At 42.8% G+C, this 18,222-nt stretch overlaps 2 protein-coding genes across 5 annotated transcripts in view; one reads left to right on the top strand and one right to left on the bottom strand.

Annotated features, from left to right (window-relative positions):
* agap3 (ArfGAP with GTPase domain, ankyrin repeat and PH domain 3) overlaps window positions 1-10,865 on the top strand; it is a 117,171-nt gene extending 106,306 nt beyond the window's left edge. For all 4 annotated transcript variants that reach the window (XM_035530598.2, XM_081695739.1, XM_027020292.3 and 1 more), the window contains exons 17-18: window positions 6,452-6,707; window positions 7,727-10,865. In XM_035530598.2, the coding sequence (XP_035386491.1) occupies window positions 6,452-6,707; window positions 7,727-7,939 (469 nt within the window). In that variant the 3' untranslated portion in view covers window positions 7,940-10,865. The remainder of the gene's footprint in view (window positions 1-6,451; window positions 6,708-7,726) is intronic.
* Window positions 10,866-15,775: 4,910 nt separating this feature from the next.
* gbx1 (gastrulation brain homeobox 1) lies at window positions 15,776-18,024 on the bottom strand. Its single transcript, XM_027020293.3, has 2 exons — window positions 17,389-18,024; window positions 15,776-16,744 (listed from the first exon to the last, which is right to left on the bottom strand). Exons 1-2 carry the CDS (start codon window positions 17,831-17,833, stop codon window positions 16,230-16,232), a joined length of 960 nt encoding a protein of 319 aa, XP_026876094.1. The 5' UTR covers window positions 17,834-18,024; the 3' UTR covers window positions 15,776-16,229.
* Between the last annotated feature and the right edge of the window lie 198 nt (window positions 18,025-18,222).

The following is an 18,222-nucleotide window of genomic DNA, read 5'->3' as shown; positions in this document are numbered from 1 at the left end:
CTCAGGATGGTGTGTTTGAAGAGAGTAAGTATCTTAAATGAGCAGTTGGCAGATGTGTGCTTGTGTGGCAGGGTCTAATTGCCTGGCACCTGTGTGTGGAAGTGCTGAGAGGAGCTGAGAGGCTCTGACTTGCAGTTTCTCTCTCTCTGTCTCACACACAAACAGTCGCACACAGTCTCTCTCTCTTGCGCGCTCTCTCTCTCTCGCTCTCTCTCTGGTATCTGTTCAAATGTCTGTATTCTCTATTCAGTTTCTTCTTTCATTGTGTGTTATGTGACCTACCATTATGAGCTACCACATGAGCACACATTCCACTTAAGGAGCCTCCTTGTTTATTTTAAGCCTCATCTCTCCATCAGTTCATTTCTTTCTCTCTCTTGCTCTCTCGCTCTCCTCTTGCTCTTTTAACTTTGTGTCCGGGAGGTTCAAGCAGCCATGGATAGCTATCGCTCATCAGCGTCGTCCTGCCTGTCTCACACACACACACACACACACACACACACACGCACACACACACTCATGCACACACCCTGATGCCCTTTGGCCAGTACAGGTAATAGGTCCGACGAGGACCGCGATCCTCCACTTTGTTTCAGAAATAATTTGCCAGGGTGTCGCTGCCTCAGGGTGGCGGCGGTTATAAAAATGAATCACGCCACTAACCTCCCCCCCACCCGCTACCAAGTCTCCCTCCCCTACATGGCTTTAACCCTTTACCGCCTGTCACTACACTTCACATCGCCTGCTCGGCTGTACATCACTATTTAGGATTCCTCCAGAGTGCATAAAGAACCGGCGTTGGCCCCAGTTCTCCCAGGTCTGATTATACTACACACAGTCTAATAGTAAAATACACTGAGTCTAATACTATAATACACAGAGGGTAATAAGGTATACTTCTAGCTTGTATGTGATTGGCAGAAGACCTGTCTCATTTCACTGCACTGTTCCCAAGAGCTTTTACTCACAAAGTCCTGGGCCTGCTCTAGTCTTGAGGCCTTACATAGCAGACAATAAGGAGCTCCCCCCTGGGGTTTAGGGAGTAGAAGTTCTGTCACACTGAGGCTAATGAATGAGATTAACAGCTGATTAATGAACAAACAGAAGCCTGGCGCAATAGGTACATTTTCACTGCAGAAACCACACAATGCCACTGGTAAGCATCCAACAATGGCAGCTGCTGTAATGGCTACTGTTGAACCAGGATGACTGATCACTGGGATTGTATTAGTGTGACTCCACTAGCGTTGGATTAAAATGACACATCACTGGGGTTGAATTTATCAGCCAGAGACATCTGCTCATGTATAGTCCAGTTTAGAAACACATGTACAATCCAGTTTGGCTAAAAGTAAAATGTTGGCAATCCAAAAGCACTGTAGTACACAAGGTTTCCAGAGAAACAGGACATTTTGGACAGAGGTCCATCAGCTGTCCAAGCAAAGTGCTTGTCTTGTATATATTATGCTACATCAAGGACTGCAGTCATATTCATTGTCTATACATCTGGTTACCAATATAAGTATCCATCTGCAGTATCTATACTGTACGTGGATATATGGCAGATTAGCCAGTTGTGTTTGAAATGTTTAAGCAAGGAGCTTAAAGTGTTGAGAGAAAGTTCAGGCCACTTTTAAAGTTTGTCTCTTGCAGAACAGTAAGCAGTACAGAGTGTAATGGAGTTCAAACTTTCACATATATCTGGCATATGAATATGCACAAAGGCTCATAACTACAAGGCTATAACTGATTCTGTGAAAATGTGAGCACATAATGATTATAATCAAATCAGCAGTTAATAAGCCCTCTCTCTTCCTCTTTCTTTCTCACTCTTGTACTCTCTTTTCTTTTCTTTTCTCTCTGGCATGCGGTTTCTCACTCTCTCTCTCTCTCACTCTCTCTCTCACTCTCTCTCTCTCTCTCTCTCTCTCTCTCTTGCTCTCTCACTCTTTTCCACTCTCTTTCTAATATACAAAAGCTCTCTTCCTCCTAGGAGGATTTGTGAATTCTTCCCTCTACTGAATATTTCCTCTGTGATTGGACTTGTGGGTGTTTGTGTGCATGCACGAGAGAGTATGTAGGGTCTCTTTCTTCTTTGCGTCTGCAATTCCTCGCTGTAGCAGGAATGTATTTGCTCCCCCCTCTTACGGGGTCCTCTTCTGCTCTATCAGCTGCTCGGCTCCTGGTGCTCTCACGGGCCTCCATGGTGGCACACAGTGTTGCTATCACTCTCTGCCATCTCCGGGCCACTCGCCCTCAACCCACCCTCATCCCCCCCACCCTCCCCCCAATATACTTGTCCCCTGAACCATGCTTTTGTGGGGAGGGACAGTGTCATAAGGATTGGGGCTGGGGGGTGTTTTTGTTTATATGTGACTGAGTAATTATCCCTTGTTTGTCCTTCTGTATTGGGGGGCACTCATGTGTTGCTGAGGGCTGGCCAAATCATTCTGCTATTCTCCTTTTTATGAGTTGCAGGGCCTTCAGAAACTTCCTACCATCAGCCACGTCCTTTTCCAGCGTTGCACTCTCGGCCAGCGGACGATGGGCCCCTGCTTTGAGTCTTGGTTCCTCTGAAGGTTTCTTCCTCATGCTCTAGGGAGTTTTCCATTGCCACTGTCCCTTGGCTTGCTCACTGGGGGCTTGGACTTTGGCATTTGTAAAGCTGCTTTTTGACAACATCTGTTGTAAAGAGTGCTATTTAAATAAATTTTGATTATTGGTGTGTTTTTTTTGTTTTGTTTTTTTACAGTCTTTCTTTCCCTCCGAAGTCCCATTTAATTGGACTTGATTTGACTGTTATTTCTTTCTCAGGCACACCATCAGCTTACATGAACTGATTTAGCTCACGTTCTCTGAAATGTGAATGTGATGCATTAAATCTGATGAATAAGTTTTCCCTTTGAGACCGTCAGCTTCCCCTTCTCACACTACAAAGTGCCCCTCTGTCCCCCAAGCAACCCCGGGATTGCGAGCAAGCATGTGTACGTGTGTGTGTGTGTGTGTGTGTGTGTGTGTCAGTCCAAGGGGGGTAGCTATGGGCCTGATTTCCTGAATGTAACCCCCCTCCCCCCTCACGCAGAGTGTCCTCTGTCTCATCACTCTTTCTTTTCCTACCCTTCTCTCTTTCTCTCTGTCCACCCCTCCCTCACTCGTTCCTTCTCCCTTTTGACATGCTAAAGCTGCTCATTTTATTTTCCTTCCTCCTGCCGAGGGGAAGTGTCCTTTTCAAGGCTTCTCGGCTTTCTCCCACAGCCCTCGGTGTGGTGTGCCCTGTTTGCTTTCGTGGCTCCATTTCAAACAGAAGATGGGGGGCGGGGCTACCATCACCCTCTTCCTCTCGTTTTAAGTGGTGGCGGCCAAGCGCCCGGAGGTGCTGGCTGTTCTGTCTCTCGGCCCGCTCCCACCTCCAGACACAGGAGGTACGGGAAGCCATGGCCTCCACAGGGGGAGGACACTGGCTAGGTGGAAGGGTTTATTACGGATATTCAAATCTTAGCAAACTGCGTGGATGTCAAGTGTTAGTAGCTGGGGACTTTTTTGGGCGAAGGGTGTTCCGCTTCAGTGCGCTTGTGTCAAGCCCTTCATCTTCGTCCCAAACGCACAGTCAAAAGCGTCCAGGGCCTCTCATACCCCTGCATGCACTGTGTGCACTCTCTCTCTCTCTCTCTCTCTCTCTCTCTATGGTTCCCTCTTTCTGTGTGTGTGTCTTTCCCTCTTATACAGTCAGCTTCTTTCTGCAGCCTTTCTCTCTGTGCCACCGTATGCTTTTAGTAAGAGAGTAAAGGAAGAGAAAGATAACAATGGGTTGAGTCTCTCTCAACACCTCCTCAAAAGAAAAACAAGCTTTGAAAGACTGACTGCTGGGGGGGGTTAAAACACACACGCGCGCACATGCACACACACACATATACACACACACACACACACACACACACACACACACACAGCCATTGAAGAGCAATTCACTGCAGCCAGAGTCTATTCACTTGCTTTGTATCTTGTGTTCAGTAAAGAGCGGTCAGGGATTTGAAGGGAAGCACAGTTAAAGCCATGCCTTTCTTAATTAGCTCACCCTACTGTTACACTAGTGACTTCCCCACACTTGCACAAAGTGCTTGGATACAGGAAATTGCTTGTGGGATGGCAACAGCAACAACAAAAATGTTTGCATACTTGAATCTTTCTCTTTTTTTAACGTTGTTAGGACTCTTTCGTATTTAAATCTTGCATTGTTGAAGAAAACATGATTAGAGTGGAAGTGGTATATTGCAGGAACCTGTGAAACCCGCAGGTCAGCTGATGGTGCTGTTACAACAGAGGAAACCAGAGGACTGGACTCGCGCTGTGGAAACGTCGCCAGTTGTCTGCTTACAGTGCTGTCTGTGTGTGAATGTGGGGGCTCCCTCTGTAGCTTATAGCTGGGGCGCTAGTAGGGCCTGCAAACCTCTCCATCTCACCATGTGCCATATACCAAGTGCTGAGGCTCAGTGGTTTGATTTGGTAGTCTCGTGGCTAAGTACAAGATTAACTCAACAGTAATCCTTTCTCTCTCTCTTTCTCTCTATGAATGATGTTTCTTATTCCTATTTTCTTAATTTTTTCTCACTCTCTTGTGCTGTCACTGATATGCTTGTTGTCTTTGGCTCTGTCTTGCTTCTCCCTAGACCCCACCTCCCACACACCCACACCCACACATTCCCCACCCCCCTGGTAAGTATGACTGTGGCAGTTGACATATCAGCCCGTCCGTTGTCAGAAAAAACAGTTGCTGATTTGGAGTCTCCTGTTATTGTCCAGGAGATAATGAGGGGGCGTGGCCCCATTTAGACGTCATTGTAGCTCCAAACCTGGCTGTTGTAATTACCATTAGCATGATACAGAATGTTACCATTTGCCTTGATTCTGTCACCTCAAAAGGAGGTGACACTGTAGGCACCAACACCTAATTAGTTCTAGAATTAGCAAGTGTCAAAGAAATAACTACTTCACTTTGTAGGAAGCATGTTTGGCAGCAAGCCAGCATGAACATATTTTGCTCCCGGAAGAAGAGGGCTAAATGCCGTTATCCTCCTCAGTACTGACGGTGTGGAGTTTATCTTCAGGCGGAGATGTGGCGTTCTGTCAGCTGGGCTCAGCTTGTTTATCAGCCGATGTCCTGAATGTGGTTTTACTAAGGGCCAGCGTGGCAGTCGGTGCAGTGTCCCATGGGACGGTACTCTCCCCTCGCTGACGCTCTCTCCCCAGCACTATCAGACTCCCACCCTCTCCTCTGTCACTCACTCAGCCAAACCGAACAACGGATCCTTTCTAGTTGCCTTATCGCCTGGCGCGCGGGGTCGTCAGGTCATCGGCGTACTGAGCATGCTCAGAGCGACTGGCTATCGATTTCGATATCGGGGCTCTCGATGAAGCACCCGCCATGAATGAGGACCTGGGGTTGGAGTGCGCAGATGAAGGGGGACAGATAGAGGGTTGATACTCTGGGATTCTCTCGCTCTTTCTCCCTCTCTCCCTCTCTCTGTCCCTCTGGCCGGCAGCCGGGGCCCCCCCCGAGACGTGAAGGGCCAGGGTAGATTGGCCTGCTTTACAGGGCTCAGCAGAGCAAGAGTGACAGCAGCGATAAAAACATGCCCCCCACCCCACCCCCCACTGCCAACTCCTGTATTGTCCGTAGCAGACATGCTGTTCACAATGTGTAACCTTTCGATAGCCGACCAGACTTTAACCCTCCCACTGCTGAAGGCAGGAGCAGTAGAGACTCAGGAGAGCAGGGTGGTTTTTTTGGGGGGGTGGTTGAGTGAGAGATAAAGATGAGTGGTCAGTATGTACATCGTCAGTCAAAATCGAATCGCCAGTCATCTTCCTGTCCCTTCTGCAAATGAGAGCTCCAGTGAGCCACTCAATGTGAAAACGCGGTGATATTTGAGGTCATCACCCTAACGCAATTTGGTTTAAAAGTAGAGAAGAAAAATTTGTTTGCCTGCGAAATAAAAGCCAACTTGTGAGAGTGAAGCGTGGAGACGAGCATGTTTAATGAGCACAGCAGAAGGCTGTTTATAGGCCCACTAGCTGCAGAATGGAAGCTGGGGGTTTGAAAAGGCAATGACGGGATTTTGTTGGTAGCATGGAGATAGAAATAGTAGAGATGGTAGGATGAAATATGAATGTATGAAAGGGGCTGTTTAGAGGCTGGGTCTAAAATACTGTACCATAAAATACAAAAAAAATGTATGGGTCTGTCTTTAGATAGGAATGTAGGAACTGTGTACAAAATGCATGTAGTAAGTCAGTAGTTTGAAAACAACACTGATAAAAATAAAAATACTTACGGATAGTTAATGATGGTTAGAGTTTCATTTGGCATAACCTGAAACTTGGGAGTTGTGGGTAAGCGCGCTCTCTGCCTCTCTCCCTCCCTCTCTCTCTCTCTCTCTCTCTCCTTCCCCAGGGAGGAGAAGGAGCGCTGGATCCGGGCAAAGTACGAGCAGAAGCTCTTTGTGTTGGCACTGCCTCAGTCGGACGTGCCGCTGGGCCAGCAGCTCCTGCGTGCTGTGGTGGAGGATGACTTACGGCTGGTGGTTCTCCTGCTCGCACACGGCACCAAGGATGAGGTGAACGAGACATACGGAGACGGGGACGGCCGCACGGCGCTGCACCTCTCCTGCGCCATGGCCAATGTGGTCATTACACAGCTGCTCATCTGGGTAAGGCCTGCGTGGAGAAGGCCAGGATGTGGGCTCACTCAGTGGAGCTCCCCTGTTCACCTCCCATTTTAGCCAGGCTAAAGGAGGCTTACGTGATTTGAGGAATTTCACCAGTCCCCTAGACAGAGGACATTGCGGTATTCCACTTTACCTCACCAATAAGACTATCTTCATTCATAGAGGCGTGTGGTGTTTAGCAAGTTATAAATACATTTTAAGTTTCAGGTAGACTACAGTATTACAATCAGCTTAATCAATTCAAATCAATTAAGTCTCAAGTGTTTCAGGTCTAAACAGGAAAAGGGGAGCACATTTTAGAGCGCCTTTTCATCGAACGGCTACTTTACCTTTTACATATTAGACCTTTGTCAAATGTGACCGCTTTAGGAAGTGTCTTAAAAAAGAATCTGGGTCCTGGCCTTGCCTTAGCCAAAGCTTCACTGCTTCAATTACCAGCTCCTTTTTCTCACTGAAAACTAAACCAACTTCTTCATTTCAGCACCTTCATTTTCAATGTCGCATAGCCGAAGAGCTAATCAGGCACTTTCTTTTTAAAAAATATATGGATATATCAGTCAAATCATCAGTAACCAAGATACATGACTTTTTTCCATTACAAAATGTTAACTTCACACAACTGTCAGGTGTCCAATATTGGACGTCATAAGCTTCTTGAGGCACTGCCATCTAACTGAACTAATGCAGTCCTGCTCCGGACCGACGAGAAAGTGGCTTGCTCAAATCCCATCCTTTAAAAGAAAAACTAATTTTAGCCTTAAAGCCTGATAATTGAAGCAGCCTTAGTAGTAAGGAAGTACAGTGTGTAACCTGATCCCTGATCAGAGTTGAAATATTTAGTATAATTCAGGTGTAGAGTATATTCATTTTGCCCTTGTGCAGGAAGGCTTTGTTGATGTAGTCATAATTATCAAGTATTGTCAGGTGCTGACAATAGTACTAGCTTTACGCTTATTGTTCAATTAACCCTTTCTCTTCTCTCTCGCCCATGATCCACACAGTATGGCGTGGATGTGAAGAGTCGTGACGCTCGCGGACAAACGCCCCTCTCCTATGCGCGCCGTGCGGGAAGCCAGGAGTGTGTCGATATCCTCATCCAGCATGGCTGCCCCTCAGACAGTGCCGGACTGGCCACACCAACTTCCACCCGACACAACCCCAATGCCAACAACAACGCCCAGTGCGAGCTCAACCGTAGTGTCAGTATCATGTAGTTCTGGGGAAAGCGTTCTCCTCACGCATACCCCACACTGTAAGGCTTCAGTGTCCCACTGCTCCCGTGTGTCACTTCCTCCCCCACCCCCATCCCGTGTCCACATGGTCTTGCAGTGAACTTCACTGGTCACCACCTCACCATTCCAGGTTAATGTTGTAAAATGCCTTCCTTTGGCGAAGACTGCATTGCCCTATTTATCCGACCACTGCTACTGTGTTGCATCTAAACTGTGTAGACGCGGATGTGCCCGGTCTCCCCTTAACTCCTCCCTAGGACACCGGTGTCCTTGGTCGGACTGCAACAGCAGTGCATTAGCTCAGCAGAGGGGAAGTGTGGTTAACACATTCAAGAATCGCTCAGGAGAGTCGGAGGCGAAATGTTTGAACCCTTCCATTCAGATGTCTGTTGTTTAGTCTTCCACCAGAGTCCATTCTAACATCTGTCTACATTTTTGTTCTTTTTCGAGCTCATCACACCAGAGTTCTTCAGTTTCTTCATGAAATAATACTAAAGAAAACCTTTGTAAAAGAGCCTTGTAAGCTGATTAGGGAAGACATCCACCTGTGTTTTGTCACACCGTTTAGTAAGGTTCAACTCATCTAGCTTGATTTGTTCCTGTCCCACCTTCAGCTCGTCTAAGATTTTTTCTGGTGTTCATCAAACTACATGGCTCCTTAAGAATACCTCTTCAGTTGGACCAAAAAAAAATAAAAAAATCCTGAAGGGCATGATTACCCTGAGAATAATGTGTCATTATCAGGCCTTTGTGAGATGGATTTCATGAGGGCTCTGAAGTGTTCTCATGACTGTTTGACACTGGGGTCTCTCTTCCTCTTTATATATATATATATATATATATATATATATATATATATATATATATATATATATATAAAAAGAGGGAATACATATATTTAAAATGAGAGATCTTTTCACTGGCAGACATCAGTGACCTACACTACATAACATTTGCTCTGAACTGTGAGTGGGTGTGCGTGCACAAGTGTTGGTGTGAATGCCTGTTTACCTCCTCCATACTTGATCATATATTGATGAGGACATGACCGTTTTTGTATTCTGTACTGATATAGAATAGGATTCTACAAATAGAAGATTCAGGGCAGTACGGCGGATTATGTATAGATCTGTGTATATAGTAGCTAATCTTTTCCTTATATTTCCATCTGACCCATTTAGGTACTAAACTATTAGCGAAGGCTTGTCCAGTGTTGTTGCCTCAGTAGTGACCCTTAACTGAATATGAGGGATGTTCAGCAGTATTGGGCTGTTTAAAGGAATAGTTTAACTGAAATGGCTAACCAAGTTAACTATGAATGTGTGCTAATAGCTGTGAATTAGCATTACCACAGCTGCACGATTCTAATTGACCATGTTTTGGCTTTCATTTGTTATTAGCCATGTTAGTGTTTAATTTTTAAACTATTCCTTTAATAGTTGAAAACGTATCAAACAAAACAACAGTTGGATTCATTCTACCAAATCACATGCTGAACTGAGGGGGACTGTAGTATCAAGGCAGGGCACTATTGAGCCTGTATGGTTCAAAAAAGCTGAAATTAAACTTGTTGATTTTTCTCTTTATACCATGTAGTATTTTTATGTTCTCATCGCGTTTAGCGCATTAATGCAGGTAATAATCCACACACAGTATGGAGCATTTGTCCACCTTTATGAGGAAGAGTAATCTCCTCTGCTCACACTGCCCATGATAGAATGACATGGCCTTGGTGGAATCTTTGAAGCTACATAAATTCATGCACAGGGCATAAAACTGTCCCCTCTCCACATGATTTACTTTATACGACTGCCTTTATTAAATAATGATACCATTATTTAACTGGATAACAGTACAAATACTTTAACAAGTTCCTAGAAAAAAATAACAGCAATTCATTGCTCAGCTGTGAGCAATTATGCAGCCTTAAGTTAATGATTCATTTTAAATTTTAGCACGTACTTCATTACTAGGTCACTGATGCATTATATTTTTCAACAAACAGAATATTTGAAATGGTGGATTTCATTTTGGACTGAATTACTATGACGTTGGAATATGAGGTTTGGTTTTCATGTCTCCAAGACTGAATAACAGTATTTAGCACTGTTTGAATATAACAAGGTTCATAGATCAAAACACTGAAGCTGTCCACATGCTGAAATGCTTATAGTTTAAGCCAGTTGGACAGTGCTGTTTTCAAATCAATCTTATCCTGTCTATTTCTACTGTCCATAACACCGATTTGCTAAATTCTCACCATTCAGAACAGGTCATGGTCACACACCTTTGCCAGCCAACAAAACATCCGCCCCCTCACCTCAGCTCACTCTCAGATTCTGAACGCATATATCAATCAGTTATGGGACACCGATGGAGAGGAAGCTCACACTCCCTGACCATCAGATACCGTAAGCAGAGTCGGCAGTTCGACACTGGCAGTGAGAGGAGGCATTCCCAATGTTATCGGCTGACTAAACTGCAATCAGTACCTGCACTGTTCTCTATTCTAACTAGCCATATCCTTCTCCTCGAAAAGACATTTGGGCCCTTTTCTCAGTTTGCCTTTGTTTTTAGGTACTTTGCTTTGGTCTCAGTGTGTCCGCCATCACATTGTCTGACCGTCAAAGGTACTTTGTGTATAATGTTGTACATTTGACATATTTATAAAAGCCAGATGTAAATATTGTTTTTTTGTTTGTTTGTTTGTTTGTTCGTTTGTTTTTGGTTTTTGGTTGTTGTTGCTTTTATTGAATTGTTTGTTTTTCTTCTTCTTTAAATTTCCCGTTGTTTTTACACTCTGCTCTGAACGTGATGAAGTGACTTCATGAGAGTTAGCTGTTGTGTGCTTGGATGCTTGGCTGCCTATTGACATAATAAACACTCCAATAAAATGATTTATACCATAGTATGCACAAGTGTTGTTTTTACATTAATCAGTTTATTCATTATTGCAAAACAATGCCTAACGGTTAATCGTAAAAAAGAGGATTTGGTCTGTCTGTAATGCCTGCCTCTGCTTCTCTTTATCCATATGCATCTATTCTGCTTCTGTTCTCCTTCAAACTCTCCTTTCCTCCTTACCCTTCACATTGTCTTCATCTCTTCGAATCCATCCATTTTATGTTATGTTTTCCTTCCTTATATCTTTCTTGTTCCTTTTGCCTGCTCCACGTCCTGCTCCTTTCCTTTCTCCTCAGTCTGTCTTTACAGCACGGTTCCTCCTTTGCCCCGCAGCCCTCAATTCCTCTCATCCTGGCTTTGCCGCTGTCTCACATTCTTTCTATTGGTCGCTCCACCTGTCTTTCTCTCAGTCTCATGCACTCATCCTCTTGTCTCACATCTATGCCTGCTGTGCTCTCTGCCTCTTTCTCTCCCTCCTTCCTGCCTGCTTATTCTCTCTCTCTCTCACTCTCTCTCCCTCCTCCTTCTCCCCCATGTTAATTTGCTTGAGAATGCATTAGGCGTAATGAGAACCGAAGGCCGAGGGAATCCTCCAGGGTTCCATTAATCATTGCTCCTCAGACAGCCAACCTTGATTACAAGTGGCAAGAAATTCATTAGAGTCGCGCCTCTGACAACTTTTATCTCCGCCACTGGATCTGACTCATTAGGCAGCCAAATTAAGGCTATGATGGCCCTGATGAAATTCATCGCTTGTTTATCTTGTGCGATTTGATGCATCTGCCCATATTTCAGCCTCGTGGGCGTCCCCCAGACACACCCCAGGATTCAGGCCTCCGCCCAGCGTGATGCTACCCCAGAGTGTGGGATGCTGGGGCATGGGTGAACCAGGCTGTCCCATGCTATGCCATACCCAATTCATTGGGGTGGGGAGAGCCCTCCAAGGGATGGCATAGCATAGGAAACTTGTTAGGTAACAATACGCTGAAGGAAACTAAGCAATTAAACAATTAATTTTAGAGGCCTGAAAGGTGTCATGTCGGAGGTAGCAAGCAGATGGTAGTGTTGGCGCTCTGATACGCAAGCATTTAGGTTTCTTGTGTTCTGATGGATATACTTGTAAGCACAGGGCTGTTGATCATATGGTAGTTTGCTTGCTCTGAGATGGCTGCTGTGAGGGCCTGGAGCTTCCTTCAGCACCACGGGAGAAGGAATGCTAAGGGAACTTCTCGTGTGTTTTGGTAATGGCATTCTAGCACAAACAGTGATAAAATACCAATTAAGCAATATACCTGGCTGTTATAATTAATATGGTCATAAAAGCTGACTTACTTAAATGAAAAACAGCCAAAATACCTTTCTTCTTTTTTCTTCTTCTTAACTTCTATCATCTTAGTTTTCTTACCTGTTAACAGAGTCACCAAATGCTCTAGTCAAACCTGAAGGAAATGTAAAGTATATATCATCACCTGCACTGCACACACTTGTAGATCTGTTTGAGGTGGAACTTGAAACAGTATCAGTGTGGGAAATAATGCGGAAGCCAGATACGGTGCATGTACATTCCAGCAGAAACAAGCTTAGAGTGAACAGTGACAGCTGTTTGAGAATGGAGGTGAAATGTGTCTATTGCTTATGTAAAAAAAAAAAAAAAAAGTGATTGTATTGTTAAGCTCCAAAAGTAGTGCGCCTTCTTGTCTATAAATGACTAAACTGTTTTGTTTTTATTTTCCAGTACAGTGAAAGACACCTGGATGCTGTATCATGTCAGGACCTGAGATTAATGAAAGTATGTTGCACCGATCTCTTACCTAAATGCTTATGTCATCCTTTGAGCATCACTGGGGAGTAGTGGCCTAGTTAAAAGTTGGTAATCCTCTAGTTAAATGATATTGCTCACTGACTAATATTTTATTTTTTTAAATCCTTGTAGCACCACATTTCATGCCCTGGAGCAGCTTCTTACATTGCGCTGCTTTTAAGTGAGAAGATGTTATTACTTCTATTATTAATGTCCTTATGATACTGCATTGCATGAAAGCCAGTGAAAACAGTATGCACCATACATTAGATTAAAAGGGATTATTGTAGTTATTGTCATAGTATTTAGTTTTAAACTACTTTGTTTAATTGCTTCTCTCTATTGATATTTTGTTGTAACATGGCCAGGTAGCTGCCAGAAAACTTCATCTAACACCTATACAACCCTAAACCATCATTAAAAATTTGGTTTGGTCTGCAAGATGTAAATGACAATATTATTATTATTATTATTATTATTATTATTATTATTATTATTATTATTATTATCGTTGCTGTCTTTGTTTTTGTCCTTGTTCTTGCTGTTGTTATTGTCTCATTTGTGTTTCTCTCCCATTGACATTTGATGATGGCTGTATGAAGTGAAAACATTTAGGTGCGGATGTTCGCATGTTTATTTAAAAGCTATGGCCACAGGGTGTGCCATCACACCTCAGTGGAAGCTTTGTTCTCGCCAAAACTGGTTATGGATATGTTGTATTATGGCAGGCAAGGGGAATAGTCTTTTTTAAAGACGAAAAGTCATAAAAAGGTTTTATAGGCCTGTGTCTAAATTTGCGATTTATTAAACTTTTAAATAATTTATGGCTTCAGTAATATTAGGAACGGTGTTTGTCACTCTTAAATTTGAACCATATCAATCCTACTTTGTAAACTTGTACTGGAGCGTCAACATTATTCAAGAGAATATGAGTAAGTCTGCACACCCGCTGAGTACCACAGCGAAGAATGGCAGCATTAAAGTCGAGACTTAATGTTGTTTAATGGTGTTTGTGAGCTCTCTCGAGTACATCGGTTTAATTTTCTGGAAGCTAAAGTGGAGGAAAAAGACTTGGGTCGTTCCTGGGAGGGTTGTCAGTATGTGAGGACACGAGGTTTAAACGGTCAGCGATGGCAGGTACGTCATTCTCTCATAAACGCATTGCCTCAGTTTACCTTTTTTTCTTACGCAGACAATTAAAAAAAAAACCTCTTGTATGCGTCTGTAACGATCAGAGGGTAGACAGTTTTGTCACTTTGAAATCAAGTTATGATTAGCCACAAGTTACATATCTTCGTGATTTCATTTTTTGAGTGTTTACAATGTGCACACATTTTCTACATTTTTTCATGTAGAAGTATGCATATCACATGTTTTGTCCTACCAATCAATCCACCATAGTTTTAAATATATACAGTAGTTACAACGAGTGTATCATATGTTAAAAAAATTATAACTGCATACAAGTCTGGGAAGCCTGGGGCCTTCAGTACCAGAACTACTGAGATAGAGAGAGAGATTGATGTTGAAGATCATTACTGTTAGGTGGATAGGACCAGTGTAGGGATCCATCACTTACTTTCTTTGACAACATGGACTCCTAAAGAGAGACAAATGAGTCTCAAACTCATTAACAGCCCCCCGCCCCTCTCTCTGTCTTCCCAATTGCCAAAATCATCATGGAAAAAGGAGGAAAGATTTTGATGCCATTCAGTATTACCATTTTGAATATATGTGAAAATAAAGTATATGAATATTTTCATGATAGGTTTTGACTAGGTAATCGCTTAAATGGTTACATTAGCACAGGATCTGAGACATATAATGTATCTAAATGTCGGCACACAAAAATATACATTATATGTTTTTAAAATCTTAATTTAACATACATCAGATATTAGGTTAACTAGATAAAATAGAAAATACACTGTTGGTGGGATAAAAGATGAAGCTTTTTCCATTTGTTTTGTCTATATATGAACAGTAATAGGTCGTTGTTTAACATTAATCGGGAAATGTCAAGGGCCACCTTACATAAAGCGAAGCCTTTCAAATCCGTGGAGAATTTGAAATAACAATAACAGTTTCTGAAAATGAAAACGCCTTTTGGGTCTAGCTCAGTGGCCCCAGTTAAACTATTTGACACCTTGGGTCTAACATAACTTTAGACCGCTTGGTCCGTTTTGTTTTTTTTAAAGAAAAAAAGCAGACTTTTTAAACGACGTAGCTACAACAAAGAACACAGAAACGTATTTATGTCCCACCTTTTCTTAGCAACAATATTTCACATAAAAAGACGTTCAGTGTTATTCAAAATACTTAAACGTTATTCGTTCCTCAAACATGTGTAATATTAGAATGGAATAACTTTTAAAAAGTTAGTATCTCGACTCCCTGTCTTTGAAACATTTTTAAATAAATGAAGATATGCAGAAATGCATAAAAAATATATTTGTGGTCAAGCGAACGCTTGAACGCAACCTACTCAATATTTATATGAACGAATTTTGAACAAATGTCCTAAATGTACATTTTGTATGCGTTTCCCTATTTCTGTACATTTTTATTTTCGCATTTAATATAAAATAACTTTTTAAAAATCGAAAATACACTCCTCCTTGTCTCTGAAACTACGTCAATAATGCTGAAACCAGCAGTAGTGTTTGACTTTTAGGTCTGGATTAGACTAAATACTAGGACCAGAGAGGTCTACGTCCCACGCCCACACAACTGTAGATTTATAGTGCAACTAAATATGATAAACTTTTTTTTTTCTTCTCGCAGTTAATCTCGATTGATAAAGTGTAAAATTAAGAGGAAACAGTAATTATCATTTAAACTCATCATTCTATTCATGTTAGTAACGTATCAATTAACCTATTGGTTAATTATAGGCTACGTCATCCTATTTAATTTAAGTCTTGATGGACCTATTATTCATAATTAGACCAATATAATCTCGCGATAATATTTTTCGTCTTTTTTCCTTTTTATATGAACTTTTTTCAAACTGTCCTGAAGGTTCAAATTAAGCAATTTGGTAAAAAATAAATTCACGTCACTTCAAATACAGTATAGCAGTATGTAATATAGTCTTTTGATTATTTATTTCAAACGTTTTTCACCGTTTTTCACAAATAGCTGAGGAACAGTCTCTAAAGACTAGCGTGATTTGGGGAGCACATGCAAAACGTGGGGGACAACAGAAATGTCTTTTACAACCATACAAGTGAAAATCATATAACACATGGGTTTAAGCACATGCAGAGAGTCAACTAGACAGCAACTGATAAATATTTTTAAAATGTCCTTTTACAATCTCATTAATAGTGCACATGTGTGTCATTTAGACACATTTACTATTTACAAATATACAAAGCAATAAATTAAAGACAGGAGCACATTTAGAATGGGGAAAATTAAACCTCGGAAAATAATGTAATAAAAACATCTATTGATATAAAGATCAAATAATATCCGCCTAGATACTCGACTTAATTCCTTTTTGTGCTTCATGCATTTTGCTATTTCAGCGGAGCAAAAGGAACTGTAAACCATTACACAGTTTCAGGGCCTTGTTCCTTGCTCTATCTGTTGATGTTGACTCCTAACAGCGAACCTGTTGACATGCACCGGAATGGGGACGACGATTTTTGGATTCCTCACAGGCTCGCCGGATCTATTGTTGACGTTTCCCGCTTTGATCCGTTTCCATTTTGCCCTGCGATTCTGGAACCATATTTTCACCTGGACCTCGCTAAGTTTAAGTGCGTGTGCGATTTGCGAGCGCTCCGTGAGCGAGAGGTACTTTTTACAATGGAACTCCTTCTCGAGTTCAAGTAACTGTTCGCTGGTGAAAGCAGTCCGTCTCCTCCGACTTTTCCCCGCAGAACTGCCCGGTGGTAATGGCTCTTGTGAGCCGGGTTTTAGCTTTCCCTTTTGGGATAATGAACCACAGGTGTTCCCGTCGGAGAAACTTTCGTTTTCACTGTCGGCGGAGCTGTCCTCTCTGTCACTGCATGCGGCCTCTGCTGACTTCAGATCGAGTTTCTCGTCATCAGAACTATATAATTTGGTTTCACCTGCAGACCAAGTATAGAAAGAAATATTAGTGTTTGGCTTTGTACGTGACATAGGCCACTATTCCTTATGTATAGTTAATATCTACATGATCGTGTTTCCCGTTTCCAGTTTGTGGGACGTCTTCTGTTTCTAATGTAAAATTTAGCTTTCTCCTTTAAAAACCTCCTTTAAAATCCTCCTCAGTGCAGCAAGCTGAGGTGGACGTAATTTTACTTGTTAACGTATTGCATTATACTGGAAAGATAATACAATAAGCGAAGTTTTGTAATTAAATGACACCTGACCAACAGTGACAGTAAATAGCTGAAAAGGTCACATCCATATGTTGCCCATTGTTTTCTTTTAATCGTTTAGACTAAATATAACGTTAATGTTAGCACTTGGTTTTTCATTACACATATTAGGTTACTGCGAACGGATTTAAAACTAGCCATATGTTCATATGCAGCCACATATAACTTATTAAATTCCGGTTTTAAGTAACAAAGCTAAACATAATTCACTGAAAAAGAAGATTACTTTTAAGTTTTGTCTTCGGCCATGAGATCGAATTGAGTTTACCGTTTTATGTTCTAGTCGTACGAATCACTGTGCCTAAATCAAATAGCCATATTTCAGACGAGAGTTGCACTTGAGCGCTCACCTGTAACAGCCTGAAAAGTTTCTGAGAAGTTAAGGAGTTCTGTAGCCTTGTCCCTCACGTGCAGTTCCTCGTGCGGGCTCTCCTGGCGATTAATCCCCGCGTCTGCGCTTAACCTGGGTCCGGGCATCTCCTGAGAGGGGTAGAAACTATCTGGGGGGTCCGAGAAACTGGGTAAGGTTGTCGTGAGAGCCACCATGGAGGGCATTCCTTGTCCCAGACTTGCGCAAAATGTGTTCGTTAATCGACCAGCGAACGATGCCAAGGGTGCCAACGGAGGGATACCGGACGGTAAAGGCGAGTGAGACAGAGCTTGTGGAATCATGAGCGGTCGGTATGGCATAAACATTGGGTAGCCTGTGTAGAGCAGGTGCCCCGGTCGCGGCTGTGGAGTGCCAATCAACGAGTCTATCGAAAACGCCGTCCCTGGACCGCTTGGTCTCTGCATATTGAAGGGAGAGGTGTCTCTTTGTATAAATTCCGAATAGTTCTTTCTTCGGCAAAAAGACAAAAAAAAAAAAATGTTCGTCCACAGTTATCCCGGGGATTACTGTTGATGATTCGCTCCTCGCCGTCCCCTGGCCGCGCTGACTGAGACTTGACGCTTTTTTTGTCTCGAGCTCAGTCCCTCTCCCTCTATTTGTCACATACTGAGACATAAACACACACGCACCCCTTTCCCTCCTTCCCACCCCCCCTCTCTCTCTCTCTCGCTCTCTCTCTCTCTCTCTCTCTCTCTCTCTTTTTCTTGCGCACGCACACACACACACAGACACACACGCACGCGCGCACACACACACGCACACAAACAGAGCGCAAACGCTTATCATCAATACA

Source organism: Electrophorus electricus, chromosome 14, assembly GCF_041902795.1.
Source record: "Electrophorus electricus isolate QZ-2024a chromosome 14, ASM4190279v1, whole genome shotgun sequence".
Lineage (NCBI taxonomy): Eukaryota > Metazoa > Chordata > Actinopteri > Gymnotiformes > Gymnotidae > Electrophorus > Electrophorus electricus.
Note: the sequence above shows the minus strand (reverse complement) of the source record. Positions and strands in the feature narration are given on the sequence as shown.

Excerpts from the sequence above, each read along its gene's own strand:
- gbx1 (XM_027020293.3), bottom strand. The coding sequence starts at position 17,833 with ATGCAGAGACCAAGCGGTCCAGGGACGGCGTTTTCGATAGACTCGTTG. Across the intron at positions 16,745-17,388 it reads AACTTTTCAGGCTGTTACAG|GTGAAACCAAATTATATAGT; the intron begins GTGAGCGCTCAA and ends CTTGGTCTGCAG.